The sequence below is a fragment of the Siniperca chuatsi genome, linkage group LG1 (assembly GCF_020085105.1).
Source record: "Siniperca chuatsi isolate FFG_IHB_CAS linkage group LG1, ASM2008510v1, whole genome shotgun sequence".
NCBI lineage: Eukaryota > Metazoa > Chordata > Actinopteri > Centrarchiformes > Sinipercidae > Siniperca > Siniperca chuatsi.
The window spans coordinates 33,690,355-33,707,246 of NC_058042.1; the positions used below are offsets into that span (position 1 = coordinate 33,690,355).

The 16,892-nt window shown below is 40.0% G+C and overlaps 1 protein-coding gene across 2 annotated transcripts in view; it reads right to left on the reverse strand.

The window, feature by feature from the left end:
* Positions 1 to 16,892, reverse strand: part of vps35 (VPS35 retromer complex component) — a 42,919-nt gene that overhangs the window by 7,367 nt on the left and 18,660 nt on the right. For both annotated transcript variants that reach the window (XM_044189092.1, XM_044189101.1), the window contains exons 6-11: positions 13,440 to 13,659; positions 9,041 to 9,124; positions 7,489 to 7,598; positions 6,737 to 6,833; positions 3,289 to 3,437; positions 2,443 to 2,650 (exon numbers count right to left, since the gene is read on the reverse strand). In XM_044189092.1, the coding sequence (XP_044045027.1) occupies positions 2,443 to 2,650; positions 3,289 to 3,437; positions 6,737 to 6,833; positions 7,489 to 7,598; positions 9,041 to 9,124; positions 13,440 to 13,659 (868 nt within the window). The remainder of the gene's footprint in view (positions 1 to 2,442; positions 2,651 to 3,288; positions 3,438 to 6,736; positions 6,834 to 7,488; positions 7,599 to 9,040; positions 9,125 to 13,439; positions 13,660 to 16,892) is intronic.

Below are 16,892 nucleotides of genomic sequence, written 5' to 3' on the forward strand. Positions count from 1 at the left end.
GCCTCATCCTCTTGCCAGTGTGCTCGATGGCATGTGACAGATTTAACTTATCTTGGAAAATAGTGATATGGGGCACTGAATTTGATGAATTTACTATTTATCAGACCACAAATGAGGCAAGACTTAGGTTGGAAAAACGGTAGTTTCAGGGGGCCGGTGTAGGTACCAGATATGCTTGGCCTTGCAGATCTGCTCGGGGCCTCACTGATTACTGTACAAAAACACACAACTTTTTAAACTATTCACTGACTTGGTGAAACTGGATCATATTTTATGGAGTTTCTAGATGGACAGATAGCTTTAAAGTAACTGCTAACTGCTCCTAACTGTAACGTTAGCGGTCATTAGCTAGTTAGCTCAATTAGCCATGCAGCTAGCGTTTAAATGAATGTTTAAAAATGTTAGCAGTGAAAGTAATCAAGGTTTTGCAGAATCATCAGAATCAATGTTCTGTCTGGTGATAGAGTTGGTGCTGCGTTTACAGTTACTTTCGTTAAAAGGCAACATTTACATGTTGGGCATTCCGTCAGAAATCAATCACTTTCTGACCTCACTCCTTTCGATTTTCACAAATTCTTTCCTACATGTCACCCTATAGGAGAGATTGAGTGATTAACCAGAATGATCAACCATTCAGGAGACAAGGGACCTCAAAGTTGAGCCATACAGGACCCCTGCCCCACCTAAAGATACTGATATCTTCTTCAAAAATAAACATACCAGTATGGTTCAATGATTATCGGAACAAACAAGCTTATCCACAATTTCAAAACTTTTGGTCCAAAATATACAGTGGTATATTCCTGATTCCTTCCTGATTTCTTATTACTTCCTGATTTCTTATTTTTTTGCATGTTTGTCACACTTAAATGTTTCAGATAATCAAACTAATTTAAATATTAGTCAAAGATAACACAAGTAAACACAAAATGAACAATTTTTAAATGAAGGTTGTTATTATTAAGGGAAAACAAAATCCAAACCTATTTGGCCTTGTGTGAAATAGTGATTTCCCCCTAAACCTAATAACTGGTTGGGCCACCCTAGCAGCAACAACTGCAATCAAGCGTTTGCGATAACTTGCAATGAGTCTTTTACAGCGCTGTGGAGGAATTTTGGCCCAGCAAAAATTGGCACAGCATCTCAATAGGATTCAGGTCAGGACTTTGACTAGGCCATTCCCAAGTCTTCATTTTGTTCTTCTTCCACCATTCAGAGGTAGACTTGATGATGTGTTTTGGATCATTGTCCTGCTGCAGAACCCAAGTTCGCTTCAGCTTGAGGTCATGAACAGATGGCTGGACATTCTCCTTCAGGAGTTTTTGGTAGACAGCAGAATTCATGGTTCCATTTATCACAGCAAGTCTTCCGGGTCCTGAAGCAGCAAAATAGCCCCAGACCATCACACTATCACCACCATATTTTACTGTTGGTATGATCCTTTTCTGAAATGCAGTGTTACTTTTGACGCCAGATGTAATGGGACACACACCTTCCAAAGTTAAAATTTTGTCAGGCCACAGAGTATTTTCCCAAAAGTCTTGTGGATCATCAAGATGTTTTCTGGCAAAAATGAGCCTTAATGTTCTTTTTGCTCACCAGTGGTTTTCGTCTTGGAACTCTGCCATGCCGGCCATTTTTTCCCAGTCTCTTTCTTATGGTGGAGTCATGAACACTGACCTTAACTGAGGCAAGTGAGGCCTGCAGTTCTTTGGATGTTGCTGTGGGGTCTCTGAATGGCTGAAGAAGAACAAAATGAAGACTTGGGAGTGGCCTAGTCAAAGTCCTGACCTGAATCCTATTGAGATGCTGTGGCATGACCTTTAAAAAGGCAGTTCATGCTCAAAAACCCTCCAATGTGGATGAATTACAACAATTCTGCGAAGATGAGTGGGCCAAAATTCCTCCACAGCGCTGTAAAAGACTCATTGCAAGCTATTGCAAACGCTTGATTGCAGTTGTTGCTGCTAGGGTGGCCCAACCAGTTATTAGGTTTAGAGGGAAATCACTATTTCACACAAGGCCATGTAGGTTTGGATTTTGTTTTCCCTTAATAATAACAACCTTCATTTAAAAATTGTTCATTTTGAGTTTACTTGTGTTATCTTTGACTAATATTTGAATTAGTTTGATTATCTGAAACATTTAAGTGTGACAAACATGCAAAAAAAAAAAAAAAAAAAAAAAAAAGAAATCAGGAAGGGGGCAAACACTTTTTCACACCACTGAATAAATATTAAAATTAGGTGATTTTTGATTTATTTATTTTGGAACAAAATTATTGAAATTCTGGTTAATCAAACCATGTTCTGACACTCTCTCATAGGTTGTAGGAAAATGAATTTTAAAATCGAAAAGGGTGAGGTCAGAAAGTGATTGATTTCTGACGGAATACCCTATATGGTGACATTCTTGTGCTAAAGTGCTAGCTAGGAATCCAACCTGTTCCTGTGCCACAATGGTGGTGTTGTAGTCCAGCGTGTTGCTCAGCACATAGCAACTCATGCTCTTGCGTGACTCGTAGTCAAAATATTCGAAGAGTGGTGGGAAGTGCTTGAGCTGCAGAACCGTCAGGATGTTGTTGTAGGTATCAACGGGGATCTTCAACAGTCGGGTAAGTTCCTTTGACACTGCGCTGCTGGTTGCTATACTACCGGAGGGGAAAAAAATGGAAAGGGTCAAAGTGTGAAAGCAAACGAAGTAAAGGGTATATTTAAATGCAGATTATTATCCCTGTTCTATCCTGTCTGTGATTATATGTGCGATATGATATAGATTTACATGGAGAATCAATGTAACATGAGCTTGATTGTATCCAGGTTTCTGATCATTGCCTGTTATCTAGCTAATTCAAACAACAACTTTCACTCTTCCTCCTCTCCCCTCACCATTTCTGTTCTCTCGACTGTGTGAACACGTACGTCTTTTATTTGGTCTCACCCTCTTTTACTTACTGTTAGCAAGACAAGTTATTTTATTTTTTGTTGAAGACTGAATTTTATCGTGTCTCCTTTCTAGTTTTGTCGTGAAAATTCCAACTTTGAGGGTTAGTTTTAACCACTAGCTTACAAACTGCAACCCTGTTGTCTGACATTTCTTAGGCCCGACAGCTTGGAGGGGTTACTGTAAAACATTGAATAATGACCAAATATTCAGTAATTGCTAGACTCACTCCCTTGAACACACCTATAAGATTTCATAATATTGCAGGCATCCCATTACTATTCAGCACCGACCAAATACACTGTATTCCTTAAACCTCAGTGTGTCGGGACTTTGGGGACTTACTGTTCCAAGTTGAGCTTGTTGAATATCTCCACAGTGCCCTCCAGGACCTTATCTACATAATCAACACGTTCAGGGTAGCATTTCATTGCCAAATTGATGAGAGAGACCTGAAGAGAGACCACATCCTCTGATGGCATGTCCTGGCGAGACTGAAGGAGGAATCATAGAATCAAAACATCAACATGGTTAAATTCAATTCAGTTTTATATATATAGCACCAATTCATAACAGAAGTTATCTTATTGCACTTTTCCTATAGAGCAGGTCTAGACCGTACTCTTTATAATATCAGAATCAGAAATACTTTATTGATCCCCGAAGGGAAACTCTTTGTTACAGCAGCTCGCCTTTACATCAGTGCACACAGGAGAAAGTACTAGCAAAAAAAATAAAAATGGGGTGGGGGGAGAGGGAGGCACAATGCAAAGACCAGACAGAATTATTATTATTATTTTTTTAATATAGTAGAATAGTAATTGCAGTGTTAATATTAATAAATTAGTAATAATAGGTCATGGTCAGTCCGACATTTGTTTGAAACTCAAACTTGAAGTCACCATATCTTGGAAGGGATAGCCTTGTGAAGTCACCGTAGCTTGGGAGGGATAGCCTAGTAAGACCATTTATCTGGATTATCATACTGTAAGCAGTTGACATGAATGAAAGTTGAAAATTGATTAATCAAATTTTCTGAGAATTAAATTTTTTTTATCCGCACCACAAGGGGGAGAAAAAACCCCCACCCCTTTTTTGGTTCATCTGACACGAGATCTCATGAAATCTCCTCTACACCTTAAAATTGGCTTACTAATTAATTTAATGATTTATCATCGATTTAAATTTTAATCAAATGAGAAATAGTTATCTTAAGAAGAAGAGAGAGCAAGATGTCCATTTAATATCTATCTGCATATTTAACCTTGTGCTGCTTTAGCCTTTCTGTTTCTGAATGCCTGAGCTGACCAGCTGGCTCCTGTCTTTACACAGAACTTCAACAGATCCCTGGACCTGTGTGAAGTCCCCTCCTGCTTTAAACGCTTCACTATCATCCCTGTCCCCAAAAAACCCTCCATCACAGAAATGAACTGAAGCTCAGTGGCAGAGGCAGGGGGTCATCAAGGCCATCATAGGCTAAAGTCTGGCCACCCCACACAGCACCACAACTCAGGTCGCTCATTTTTTTCTTGTATGGAACCATAGACTGTATATAAAGATGACATGACAGCTCCCCAAAATTGAAGCCACAACATCTTGATTGCCTCCTGGTGGCTGCCTGCAGTATAGGTCATAATGCTGATGTATGTTCAAGTGTTAATTTTCAACTTTGGTTTTAATTTGTTATTTGATGTCATGATTGGCAGCTGAGGCTGGCTCGCGATTGAGTCAGCCGGGTGTATGGGTGGGACCTCAATACCGCGGCTCCAACCCCAATCACTACTGCACAGACTATGGCTCCAAATGAAGTCACCAGTGCAAGATGGCAGCTCCCTATCAACTACCTGACCCCCAAATGATTCTATGGCAGGGGCACAGGAGCAGGAGGCTTACTAGGTGCATGAGGCCCATGTGATACAATTTGCTAACCCTTGAGTTTATTATAATACTGGAGGGTGGGGAGGCACCCTTGCATGCCACACCCCACACTGCTGGAGCCACAGTCCTGGGGCACTTGGCTGACTGCGGTCCTTGAGAAGGTGTGGGCAGCTATTTACCAAACAAAAGGGCAACGGGCCTCTTTGTCTTGCTGACAAACAAAAACAACTCAAGCATTAATATGGGTTATCCCCAAGGTGTCAGTGCATGCTAAACTCCTAAACAGAGCACACAGTATTCATGTCTATCCTCCACAGGCATTTTTACACTGCAACCCAGCCACGGAGGTCTCTCTTGGCTTGCCATGCTGACATCCCCAACAAGACCAGAAAGTGCACTGGTACTGGCACATAGTACACCTATGTTTGTAGCATCAGCGGCTAACTGCTGCTATGTTACTTGGACACAGCAGCGAGAACCCCCAGAGTATTCCCACCGACTAGGTCAATTTTTATTGTGGACAATGTGTTTTGTGTGTTCGTTGTACACAGAGCGTTGTTGAGAACCGCGGTATGGCGGCTTGCAGCATTCTCGAGAACTGCTCATCCAATTGACCTCACACTCGATACCGCACTCCCTTGGGTCCTCAGCAATACACCCACCAAGTGTGAAGTCGACTGGATGAACAATTCGAGAAATGCAAATGACAGTTATACACATACATACAGAGGTTCCTTCCTTTATAGTTGATATATAGATGCTGCTACCACAGTACCACCTATTGGCCAAATGGCACCAAATTTGTCAGACATGTCCACCAAATGTGGTCGCAATAGCGTTCAGGAGATATGACATTTTCTGTAATATAAACCCTGACCACAGCATTTGAGTAAATTTTGAGGGCCAGCTATAGAAAAATATATAAATATTCAAAAATCCAGTAACTTTTCCCAGCCTGGTTCAGAGATGTTCTGTACCAAATTTGGTGACAATAGCTCAAAATTTGTAGGAGTAGTAGGGGAAAAACAGATTTGGACAAAATTCAAAATGGTGGAAAATCAATCAAAAAGCAAATGGCCATGGGTCGTCTGGACCAACACAATCCAGGAAAAAAAATATTTTGCTTCTGAGACTTACGGCAAAAGTTACAGGCCAAAACGTACATTTTGTTGTTATAGTGCCACCACAAATTGCCGCCAAATTCAACACTGCATTCCCCCGGGTCCTCAGCAATACTCCCGCCAAAGTCAATCAGATGAACGGTTGTCGAGAAAATCGTACCATTTTTTATTAATATTAATTATATTTATTATTTAATATTAATTATTATTTCATTTAGTTATTCTTTTATTCATTCATTACTGACTGACTGACTGTGAAATCATGTTCAGTGGAAGGTTGCTTTTATTTTCAAATCAGTTCTAACATAATGCCTGGTATATTGATTACCCTGTTCTGTCATGTTCACTAGACTCGCCTATGTTTATTTGTGTTGGCTTCATGCAAATTTCCTGCCTGCATCCGTGTGGATAACGAAAATAATTGACGTAAAGAGTTTGATTTCTGTCACAAAATAAACAATAGAGAATAATATGAAACGATAGATGTTTGTCGTCACACAAAATATATCGTCTTAACACACAGCCCAAGGCAATGATACCAGCTGCAAACTAGTCAAATTTCTGCTCTGACTTTTACAGAAAAGTGAGTCAGAGAGTCCAACAAAGTGGAGTATGGGGAGAAAAAAAAACAGTATGTACTCCGGATGGGATTAAAATGACTGATCAGCTCATGTCATTTTAAAATCACTTGACCTCACCTTGAGAAATAAATCCTGCATGAATGGGACAGCGTTTTTAGTGTGTACAGACTGTTTAATTTGTCGTACAGACCAGGTAAACCTAATATAACCTACTTGAATGACAGTGGCCACTTGCTGAGAGAAGATGTCAAACAGTTTGATCTCAGTTGGAATGCCAGGGCCATCTTCTCGATGAGCAAACAGAGCAAGTCTGAAAAACAAAACAGAAATCTAAGTGCATTCCCACTGTTAAGGTCACAAACAGGGATTGCAGAGGTCTTGTTCATTCTTCTTTTACGAGTACCTTAACCCTAAATCCACTTTTTTGAGTAAATTACATGTACAGTTACTTTATTATATACCATTTATTGATCCTGGTCCCATTTTATAGTGTTGCAACAGAAGTTATTTTCCTTTTTACAGAGAAAACCCAGTTATTCTGTCCTCTTGAGACCCTAAAAATCTATGACTTTCCCTGGGATATTCCTCCCATCATTTTATAAGGCTCAATGTTTTATAGCCATTTCAACATAGTCGATAGGAATTTGGTTTGGTGAGCTTACACAAAACAAAAACAACAAGAACCCCACCTAACATACAGTGACCACCTTAGGAAATAAAAGTTAAGTAATAAGTAAATAAAATAAATAATTAAAACAAGCATTACCATGGGGATGCTATAAGTAGTACCACAACATTAACACTTGACTGCTCTATATCGTGCATTGGTTGATTTGGATCGATCAAAAGCTTTATATGCCAATACAGTAAATGTTATACCAAAAAAAAAAAAAAAAAAAAAAAATTACATTAACTGAGTTTCTATTTCCACCAGCTTTGTTAATTTACAGTGAATCAAACTGTACCTGTCAATGAGGGCAATGATGATGTTCTTGACATTGACGTGTTGATGGAGCTCAGCACAGGAACGCAGGAAAGGGTTCAGGGTCTGAAGGTGGAACTCATCTGGGAAAACCTTACAAGACAAGTTTAGTTCAGGTGTGTAGGGCTTCGCTTAGATGTATTATCTATTTATCTATGAAACAAACATGAGAAACAAAGATTGAAGATTCAAACAACCATTTACCATGTTAAATTCACAGTTTGGCACTATTCTGGATTCAAGGGCTAGCCAAAATATCATTTCATAGGCTTTGTCTTGAAATTAATATTTAAATGTTATCTCTCGCAAATTGAAAATATACTTTTCATATTACCTAAAAGGGCAAGGCATGTTTGCTTTAGTAAATAAAAACATTTTATGTAAATAACATTCTTGACACTGATGGCACAAATTAACTAAAATGTGATGTGATGCTGGCTCAGACTCAACAGCGACCAAAAACTTTCAGCCAGAACCCAAACCTAAAGCCAGTGTTTTAAAACCAAGTCTCTGCCTTCCCTTTCCCTTTTGCTCACTGTCTGAGCTGTGAAGGTACAATGGACACAAAAATGGATTCAATGCAACGGTACAATTTAGTCTACTCTTCGGCTGTAGCCACCAGCTTATTTAAGATAATTAACACCCATTCCAATGCAGACACGCACAGGATGCAAGTCTACTCAGCACACATTGGATCTATTCATATGAGACTGCTGTCACTCTGGTTGTCTCCAGTCTGAAGTGTAGTACCATACACTTCACCTGTGAACAAGAGAATTACATCCAATAATTGTTAGATAAAAGTCTCATTTACATGTCCCCCCTGCCCATACACACGCTCCCTCGCTCACCCCCATGCACACATTGACCCATTGAGATAGACTCCAGACACAGGTTTGACCAGCTTCACAGTGTAGGCCTGAATGGGGTATTATATTCACAACTGATTTCAAGAAACACACACTGCCTTATATTCACACATGAAATAATAAAAAAGGAGAGAATACTCCTACATGAGCAACATTTGATTGATAGTTGGATGAATGAAAATGACAGAATCCTTTGAATATAGCCTACTGGTCTAAGCAGGCATTGCTTGTAGATTAAAGTAACACTTTGAATCATACAGTATAGTGTGTGACTACTAGAAATGTGCTGATCCAAGCTCTTCTTTTCCCAATACAAATTCTTATACCTCAACTTATGGTATCTCCAGAGTATCGATCCAATACCAGTGCTCTATTATTCTCAAATTAAAAATCTGTATACCAGCCTACGTGTAATCAAGTGGAATCATTTCTATGTAAATTAAAATGGGGCCAGGGACTGATATGGTACTAAAAACTGAGTCAGCCACCTGCTGTGATGGACTGAAAGTAAGTGATGGCAGAAACATTGAATTTTATAGTAACATTGACAAAGAAACTGTAGTGTGGATTGGTCACGTCATGGCCAATATCAGATCTGCTTAATAAGGTCAGTATTGGCACCAACACTGATCCAACTGATTGAATCGATGTATCCCAGGTGTCTACCTGAATAATGCATTCCATTAGATACTCCTGAGCCAACGAGTCTCTGCAGTTTACAACCTGCTCCAGCACTCCAGGAAGAACAATCTGTGGAGAGAAACAAAGAGGAAAAACTGTTTTACCAGACAGATGCCAAATAACCCGAATAGCTATATAACAATCTACTGAAACAAAATTCTTTGAATTTTGACATAATTAAGGCCTAAACAAAAGATTCTGAAAAGTTCTGGACAAGACATTGAAGTTTGGATTTCTACAAATTGCAGTAAATTCTGGGGAATGTTTTTGCCAAGCACTCTTATCCCGGAAGAAGCCATTTTGGTGTTCCAACAGTGGCAGTCCAAGTGTAACAAATCTAGTTGAAATGAAAACCCTCACTAGCAGATTGTTATTACCGTGGTTTCAACAGTGGGTCACTGCATTTTTATTTTATTTTACAAAACCCACGGGTTGCTGTGTGCACCAACAACCACCAGGTGACATCTGTGAGTAGGTGGAGCCCATGAAAACGCCTCTGGGACCACTATCATTACTGTACTATGGTAGTCGTAGTACAATGTACTTCACTGCAGAATTTTGACTGAAAAGGGGAGGTAAAGCAACACCGGGACCAATTGACGATGGAAGTCAAGAAACATGGAGTAACATGCGCAGTAGGAAGGCAAGAAATAGACTGGTACAGTACATCCGGAAAGTATTCACAGCGCTTCACTTTTTCCACATTTTGTTATGTTGCAGCCATATTCCAAAATGGATTAAATCCATTATTTTCCTCAAAATTCTACAAACAATACCCTATAATGACAACGTGAAAGAAGTTTGTTTGAAATCTTTGCAAATTTTTTACAAATAAAAAGTGAAGAAAAATCACAAGTACATAAGTATTCACAGCCTTTGCCATGACACTCAAAACTGAGCTCAGGTGCATCCTGTTTCCACTGATCATACTTGAGATGTTTCTACAACTTGACTGGAGTCCACCTGTGGTAAATTCAGTTGATTGGAAATGATTTGGAAGGGCACACACCTTGAAGTCCAAGGAATTGTCTGTAGACAGGATTGTATCAAGGCACAGATCTGGGGAAGGGTACAAACAAATTTCTGCAGCATTGAAGGTCCCAATGAGCACAGTGGCCTCCATCATCTGTAAATGGAAGAAGTTTGGAACCACCAGGACTCTTCCTAGAGCTGGCCACCCGGCCAAACTGGGGGAGAAGGGCCTTAGTCAGGGGGGTGACCAAGAACCCGATGGTCATTCTAACAGAGCTCCAGCGTTTCTCTGTGGAGAGAGAACCTTCCAGAAGAGCAACCATCTCTGCAGCACTCCACCAATCAGGCCTGTATAGTAGAGTGGCCAGATGGAAGCCACTCCTCAGTAAAAGGCCCATGACAGCCTGCCTGGAGTTTGCCAAAGGCACCTGAAGGACTCTTAGACCATGAGAAACAAAATTCTCTGGTCTGATGAAACAAAGATTTTACTCTTTGGCCAGAATGGCAAGCGTCATGTCTGGAGGAAACCAGGCACCGCTCATCACCTGGCCAATACCATCCCTACAGTGAAGCATGGTGGTGGAAGCATCGTGCTGTGGGGATGTTTTTCAGTGGCAGGAACTGGGAGACTAGTCAGGATCGAGGGAAAGATGAATGCAGCAATGTACAGAGACATCCTTGATGAAAACCTGCTCCAGAGCGCTCTGGACCTCAGACTAGGGCAAAGGTTCATCTTCCAACAGGACAATGGCCCTAAGCACCCAGCCAACATAACAAAGGAGTGGCTACGGGACAAATCTGTGAATGTCGTTGAGTGGTCCAGCCAGAGCCCAGACTTGAACCTGATTGACATCTCTGGAGAGATCTGAAAATGGCTGTGTACCGATGCTCCCCATCCAACCTGATGGAGCTTGAGAGGTCCTGCAAAGAAGAATGGGAGAAACTGTCCAAAAATAGGTGTGCCAAGCTTGTAGCATCATACTCACAAAGACTTGAGGCTGTAATTGATGCCAAAGGTGCTTAAACAAAGTATTGAGCAAAGGCTGTGAATACTTATGTACATGTGATTTTCTTTTCATTTTTTATTTGCAATAAATTTGCAAAGATTTCAAACAAACTTCTTTAAAGCTGTCATTATGGGGTATTGTTTGTAGAATTTTGAGGAAAATAATGACTTTAATCCATTTTGGAAAAAGGCTGTAACAACAAAATGTGGAAAAGTGAAGCTCTGTGAATACTTTCCGGATGCACTGTAATCCATTGAAAACATGAAGGATGCTTCTGTCTTTGCAATATGCATGTATTATTGCATTTTATTTATCTATTTAGTTTGATCATTTCCTCTAGCCGCTGTGTGCCTGGAGCTTTTGCCTGCACTGCCCAGCAGCAGCTCTGAGGTTGTGTGATTACAGGTCAGGTCGGGTTCTGTTTTGATATAAAGATAATTTGGGATAACAGGTGTGGCACGGTGCAGGTTTGAAAACTGGACCCGGGCAGGGCTCATCTGGAGATAAAAAATGTCCTCACACCTTCCAACTTGTTTTTAAAAACGTATTGCTCGCACCGTATAGGATGGATATTTGCCTGTTATATAGCTACTCTGTTTTGGAAGGACAGTGCACAGCACAGGACTCCCTGATTGTAAGAGGATACTTCACACATTGGTTACCAGCATCACAGAGTGTGAGCACATGCTGCTCAAAGCTTTCACTCTCTTATCAGAATCAGATCAGAATCAGAAATACTTTATTGATCCCAGAGGGGAAACTCTTTTGTTACAGCAGCTCACTATCACATCAGTGCACACAGGGATAGAAGTTCTAAGCAAAACAGAATATAATACACTATATGCACGTTACAGAGAACTCGACTTTAATTTACTGACTGTACTTAAACTGTGTTAGTAATTAATGGATGTGTTGATATTCAAGGGAAGGAAGGAGAAAAAATCTCCAACATACCTGGCTACGCAACTCAGGCATCATGAAACCGATTTGATTATGATGGACTGTGAGAGATCTGACCTCAAACACATAATCTGATCACCTGATCAAATTCATATCCATTTTAATTATTTGGAATGGGGCAGAAAATATTGCAGCCATCAGCACCTACAGATCTGAAATCTGTTCCTAGTTCACTCATTTTGTGGCTTATTTTGTTGTGGTTGCCATAAATACATTGTTTTGAAATATTGTGGAAAGGGTGTTGCAATTTTTTTCATATGTCAAGGGATGGGTCCAACAAAAATATCAAAAACACAAGTCTTGGCTTTTTTATAAAATAAAATATAAGATTCAGCACCACGTCCCCCGCATTAACTTGTCTTAACGTACTGTACTTTTGTGTACAGTCTGTTACTAAGATTGATCGTCTGGTCAGTTTAGGATGCAGTTTGTGGGGGCTTGTCAGAATGCCTCACTGATGGCCCATTAAGTGCCAACAAAATGATGCACTTTAATGCTAATGTGTGGGCTCCACAGTAGCATAATGTGATATCCAGAGGAGGAGGGAGTCTCCTTCTACAGGTTATGCAGGTTTGAATAAGCCAAGACGCATTGCAAATGCACCTCAGCACCTGGAAGCAACAAAATTTCAAATTTGGAGTGGTCTTAAAAAAAACAGATTACTGATCATCCATTAGCATTTATAATGCTGTAATAAACGATATAAGGCATACAAAAAAATCTAATAGCTGATCAGTGTGTCTGACTTTATCTCCTGTCAATAATGTATATAGCATGATTGATCTGGACATGTGCAGGGTGTTTTTAAGTATCATGGCTCTTGTGCTGTTTTGTATGCTTGTGTGTACAAAATTAAGTCCGATCGGCCAGTCTCAACGACCGGTCGGTGCATTGTTGACTACTGGAGCGCACCTCCTGCATATTTAACACCCTACCGTAATGATTTTTCGACGCATTGACATAAGTTATCTTGGCCCAGATTTCTCACAGAGTGATCACTTTAATTTGTTTTATTCCATTTTTGTAATATTTGGTATTATGGGCGGATTACAGGTTTTTTTATGATAGATATCACCTCCAAAACACTTATCTGACAATGGAATAAGCTTTGACCTTTAATTAAATATTTATTTGTATATACCGATGGATGACTGAAACTGCTGTGCTACTGACGTGCTGCTTTCACTATGCCACTTGTGTAGACATTGTGTAATGACAATATGCCAAATGTGACAATCTTACCTCTAATACCAAACCTCATACTAAACTAAACTTTAGGTCTTCTCTAAACCCAAATAAATCAATATAAACTGAAATTATAATCTTACTTAAACCATTGGAAGAAATGAGTGTAAACCAAAGTTATATCACTGCAGACAAATATCGCCACTATAAGGATCTAATCTCAAAATTAATCTAATCAGAAACAACAGACACAAACACACCTGTTTGTACTTGTCCACATTGACACCTTCCAGCTGGCTGAGGCGAACTAGGTTGGTGCCCACCAGAATCCTAAGTTCTTGTCGTTCCTTTTCTCTCTTCTCTCGGTCTCGGCTGTGACCCTGATGCTGCATTCGAACCCATAACTTATTCATTTCCGCAAAGTTCAGAAGGACAAAGTCAATGGAGTCATTGATATCACCGGTCATCTCCTCGGATCCCCTGTGGAGTAAAGGCTACAAGTTTAGAACAGGGATGCATGTCAAAATATTCAAAGACTAAAGTTAAAAACACTCCGACACATTGGCATGTGGCATGTATGTTGCCAAACAAGGCAGTAGATATGGATGAAATACCGTGATGCAATGATTACATCGGAAGATGTTTCTAGCACATAGAAGCTTTAAAAAAAAAAAATTTCAACATTCACTCTTTCCAAAAGTGAAACAAGAAGTTCAGATACAACCTCATGTCTGTGTGTGTTTAGCTGGACACAGGATGTGGTTAGCTTAGCACAAAGACTAGAAGCAGGGGGAAAAGCCATCTTGGCTCTGTCCAAAGTGAAAAAAGCACCTATCAACACCTCTAAAACTCACTAATTAGGGCTCCAAGCACTGCAGGTGCTTGGAGTTGTATGTAATATAATAATAATTTATTTCTTTTATTATTATGCTCTTGCCCTACAAGTATCTGGAGCTCAGAAACCGCAACAACAAAGTAGGCAGACACTTCACAAGTCTCACCCGCTACTCAGATGACAAAAAACATTAACTGACCCCATGGTGCTGCTATAACAGCCTAAAGGATTTTTTTAAATGCTACTAAAATTGATTTGAGATGAAATGTTGTAAAAAAGTTTGAAAATATGTTTGGAAATTGAGGATGTAATGACAATAAATATCTTAGCGTAATATGTACTATATAAACATACAGTGTCTTAATTTATTTAATCTTTATTTTATCTCTTTGTTTTAACTGCGCAAGCACGGCTCAGCTTCTTGATAAGGTCAACATATGACACTCTACCATGTCCCCGAAACCTCTCCCAGTGGTCTGGGAGTGAGGACAAGTGCCCGCTGGCCTCCAGCACATACTGTCGAGGGGCAAGGTTGCACTGGCGCAGGGGCGCCTCAGGTGGCGACACAACCGTGTACTGAGGAAGCTGGCGGAGCTGTTGGAGAAGTGCAGGGTGGGGGCAAACAACTCCTCATGTTACCAGCGACCGCTTATTCCCTTTGTCAAGCCAGGAGAGAACAGACAGAAGCCAGCAGCAGGAAAGACATCATCTCTGCTTACTCCTGGAAAGGCATGGGAAATGCGTGTTGACCTGGGCAAGCAGCTACTGTTCCCACCGGACCGATTATTTAAGTTTTTGTTTTGTCATGTCATGGGGCCATTATTGTAGCAGAACTATTTATATATGTGAGTGGCGAGTTGTTTAACTGTATCTAAATCCGTGCGTGTGTAATCAGATTTGTAAATGTGTAAAAAAAATATCCAATTCTGTATTCAGATTTGCAAGTGTTGCCGCTGACTGGTGGTATGTTGGCTGTACAGCTACTAAGGCACACAGACAAATCTCCACACACATTTGCAAATTGCCACACGTTTGTGTAGCAAAAAATCACGTGTAAAAAGACAAGCCAATTGAGAGGCCTGCCTGAGTTGTAACTGATGACTTATCTGTATGTCCAGCTCTTGGAACAAAATACTTTGTTACTTTTCAGTCATTAATATCTATCTACGCATTTAGAGATTTGTCTACACATTTCCAAATCTCAATAAACTTGCAAATCTGAATACAGATTTGGAGCTTTTGAAGAAAAAAAAACAAAAAACAAAAAAAACATTTACAAATCTGATTATGCACACACAGACTGAGATACAGTTACACAACGCTCCACTCACATTTGTAAATAGTTCTGCTATTAACTTATTAATGTCAAAAACATATTGATATGCAACATCAACAACAGTGCAACATGACGTGATGGGCAGGAACTTGGTGGAAATGGTCGACGTGCTGCAGTAAGCTCTCATGTAATAAATGTAGTATATTTGTTACATTGGAGGCGAGGCTTAGTGAATTGGAAATGAAAGTTGTTTCCCCTCGGGGATCAATCAAGTATGTTGAAGTGGTATCCAGCAAATGATGTGGGCTTTGTAGATAATTGCCGTACTTTCTGGGGAAGACCTGGTCTAATCAGGAGAGACGGCATTCATCACATTTTGGATGGAACGGCTCTTGTATCTAGAAATCTGACCGAGTTTATTAGTGGACCAAAACCATGAAAACACAGAGTTGAGACCAGGAGGCAGAGTTGCAGCCCTGCACGCTTCTCTGCGCTTCCATTAGAGCAGTTACCAACCCAAAACCCCATAGTGATGGTGTCTGCCCCCCAACCACTTAAATTGATTAAAGCCAAAATAAAAAGTAAGAAAAAGACCTAAAAAAAAAACCAAAACGTACAACATCACCACCATTGCAATAGTACTACAAAATAGGAGAATTAAATGTGGACTCTTAAACATTAGATCTCTGTCATCTAAAGCTGTACTAGTAAACGATTTAATATCAGATTATCATATTGATTTATTTTATCTTACTGAAACCTGGCTGGGTTATTAAGAATATAATAGCCTAAATGAATCCACTCCCCCCAGTCATATTAATGCTCAAATTCCTCGAGGCACCAGCCGAGGAGGTGGAGTTGCAGCTATCTTCGACTTAAGCCTATTAACCAAACCTAAACCTAAACTAAATTATAACTCATTTGAAAGCCTTGTTCTTAGTCTTCCACACCCAACCTGGAAAACACTACAGCCAGTTCTATTTGTTATAGTGTACCACGCTCCTGGTCCGTCTTCTGAATTTTAATCCGAATTCTCAGAGTATTTATCAAGTTTAGTCCTTAAAAACAGATAAAGTAATTATTGTAGGTGATTTTAATATTCATGTGGACGTAGATAATGATAGCTTTAGTATTGCTCTCATTATTAGATTTGACTGGCGCCTGTCAGAGTGTTCATAAACCCACTCACTGTTTTGACCACACCCTCAACCTTGTTCTGGCATATGGCATTGAAACTGAACATTTAATAGTCTTTCCACAGACTCTTTTTTCATCATCGGACCATTATTAAATAACGTTTGAATATAACACAAGTAAACACAAAATGAACAGTTTTTAAATGAAGGTTGTTGGGGGAAGGGGAAAACAAAATCCAAACCTACATGGCCTTGTGTGAAATAGTGATTGCCGCCTAAACCTAATAACTGGTTGGGCCACCCTTAGCAGCAACAACTGCAATCAAGTGTTTGCGATAACTTGCAATGAGTCTTTTACAGCGCTGTGGAGGAATTTTGGCCCACTCATCTTTGCAGAATTGTTGTAATTCAGCCACATTGGAGGGTTTTCGAGCATGAACTGCCTTTTTAAAGGTCATGCCACAGC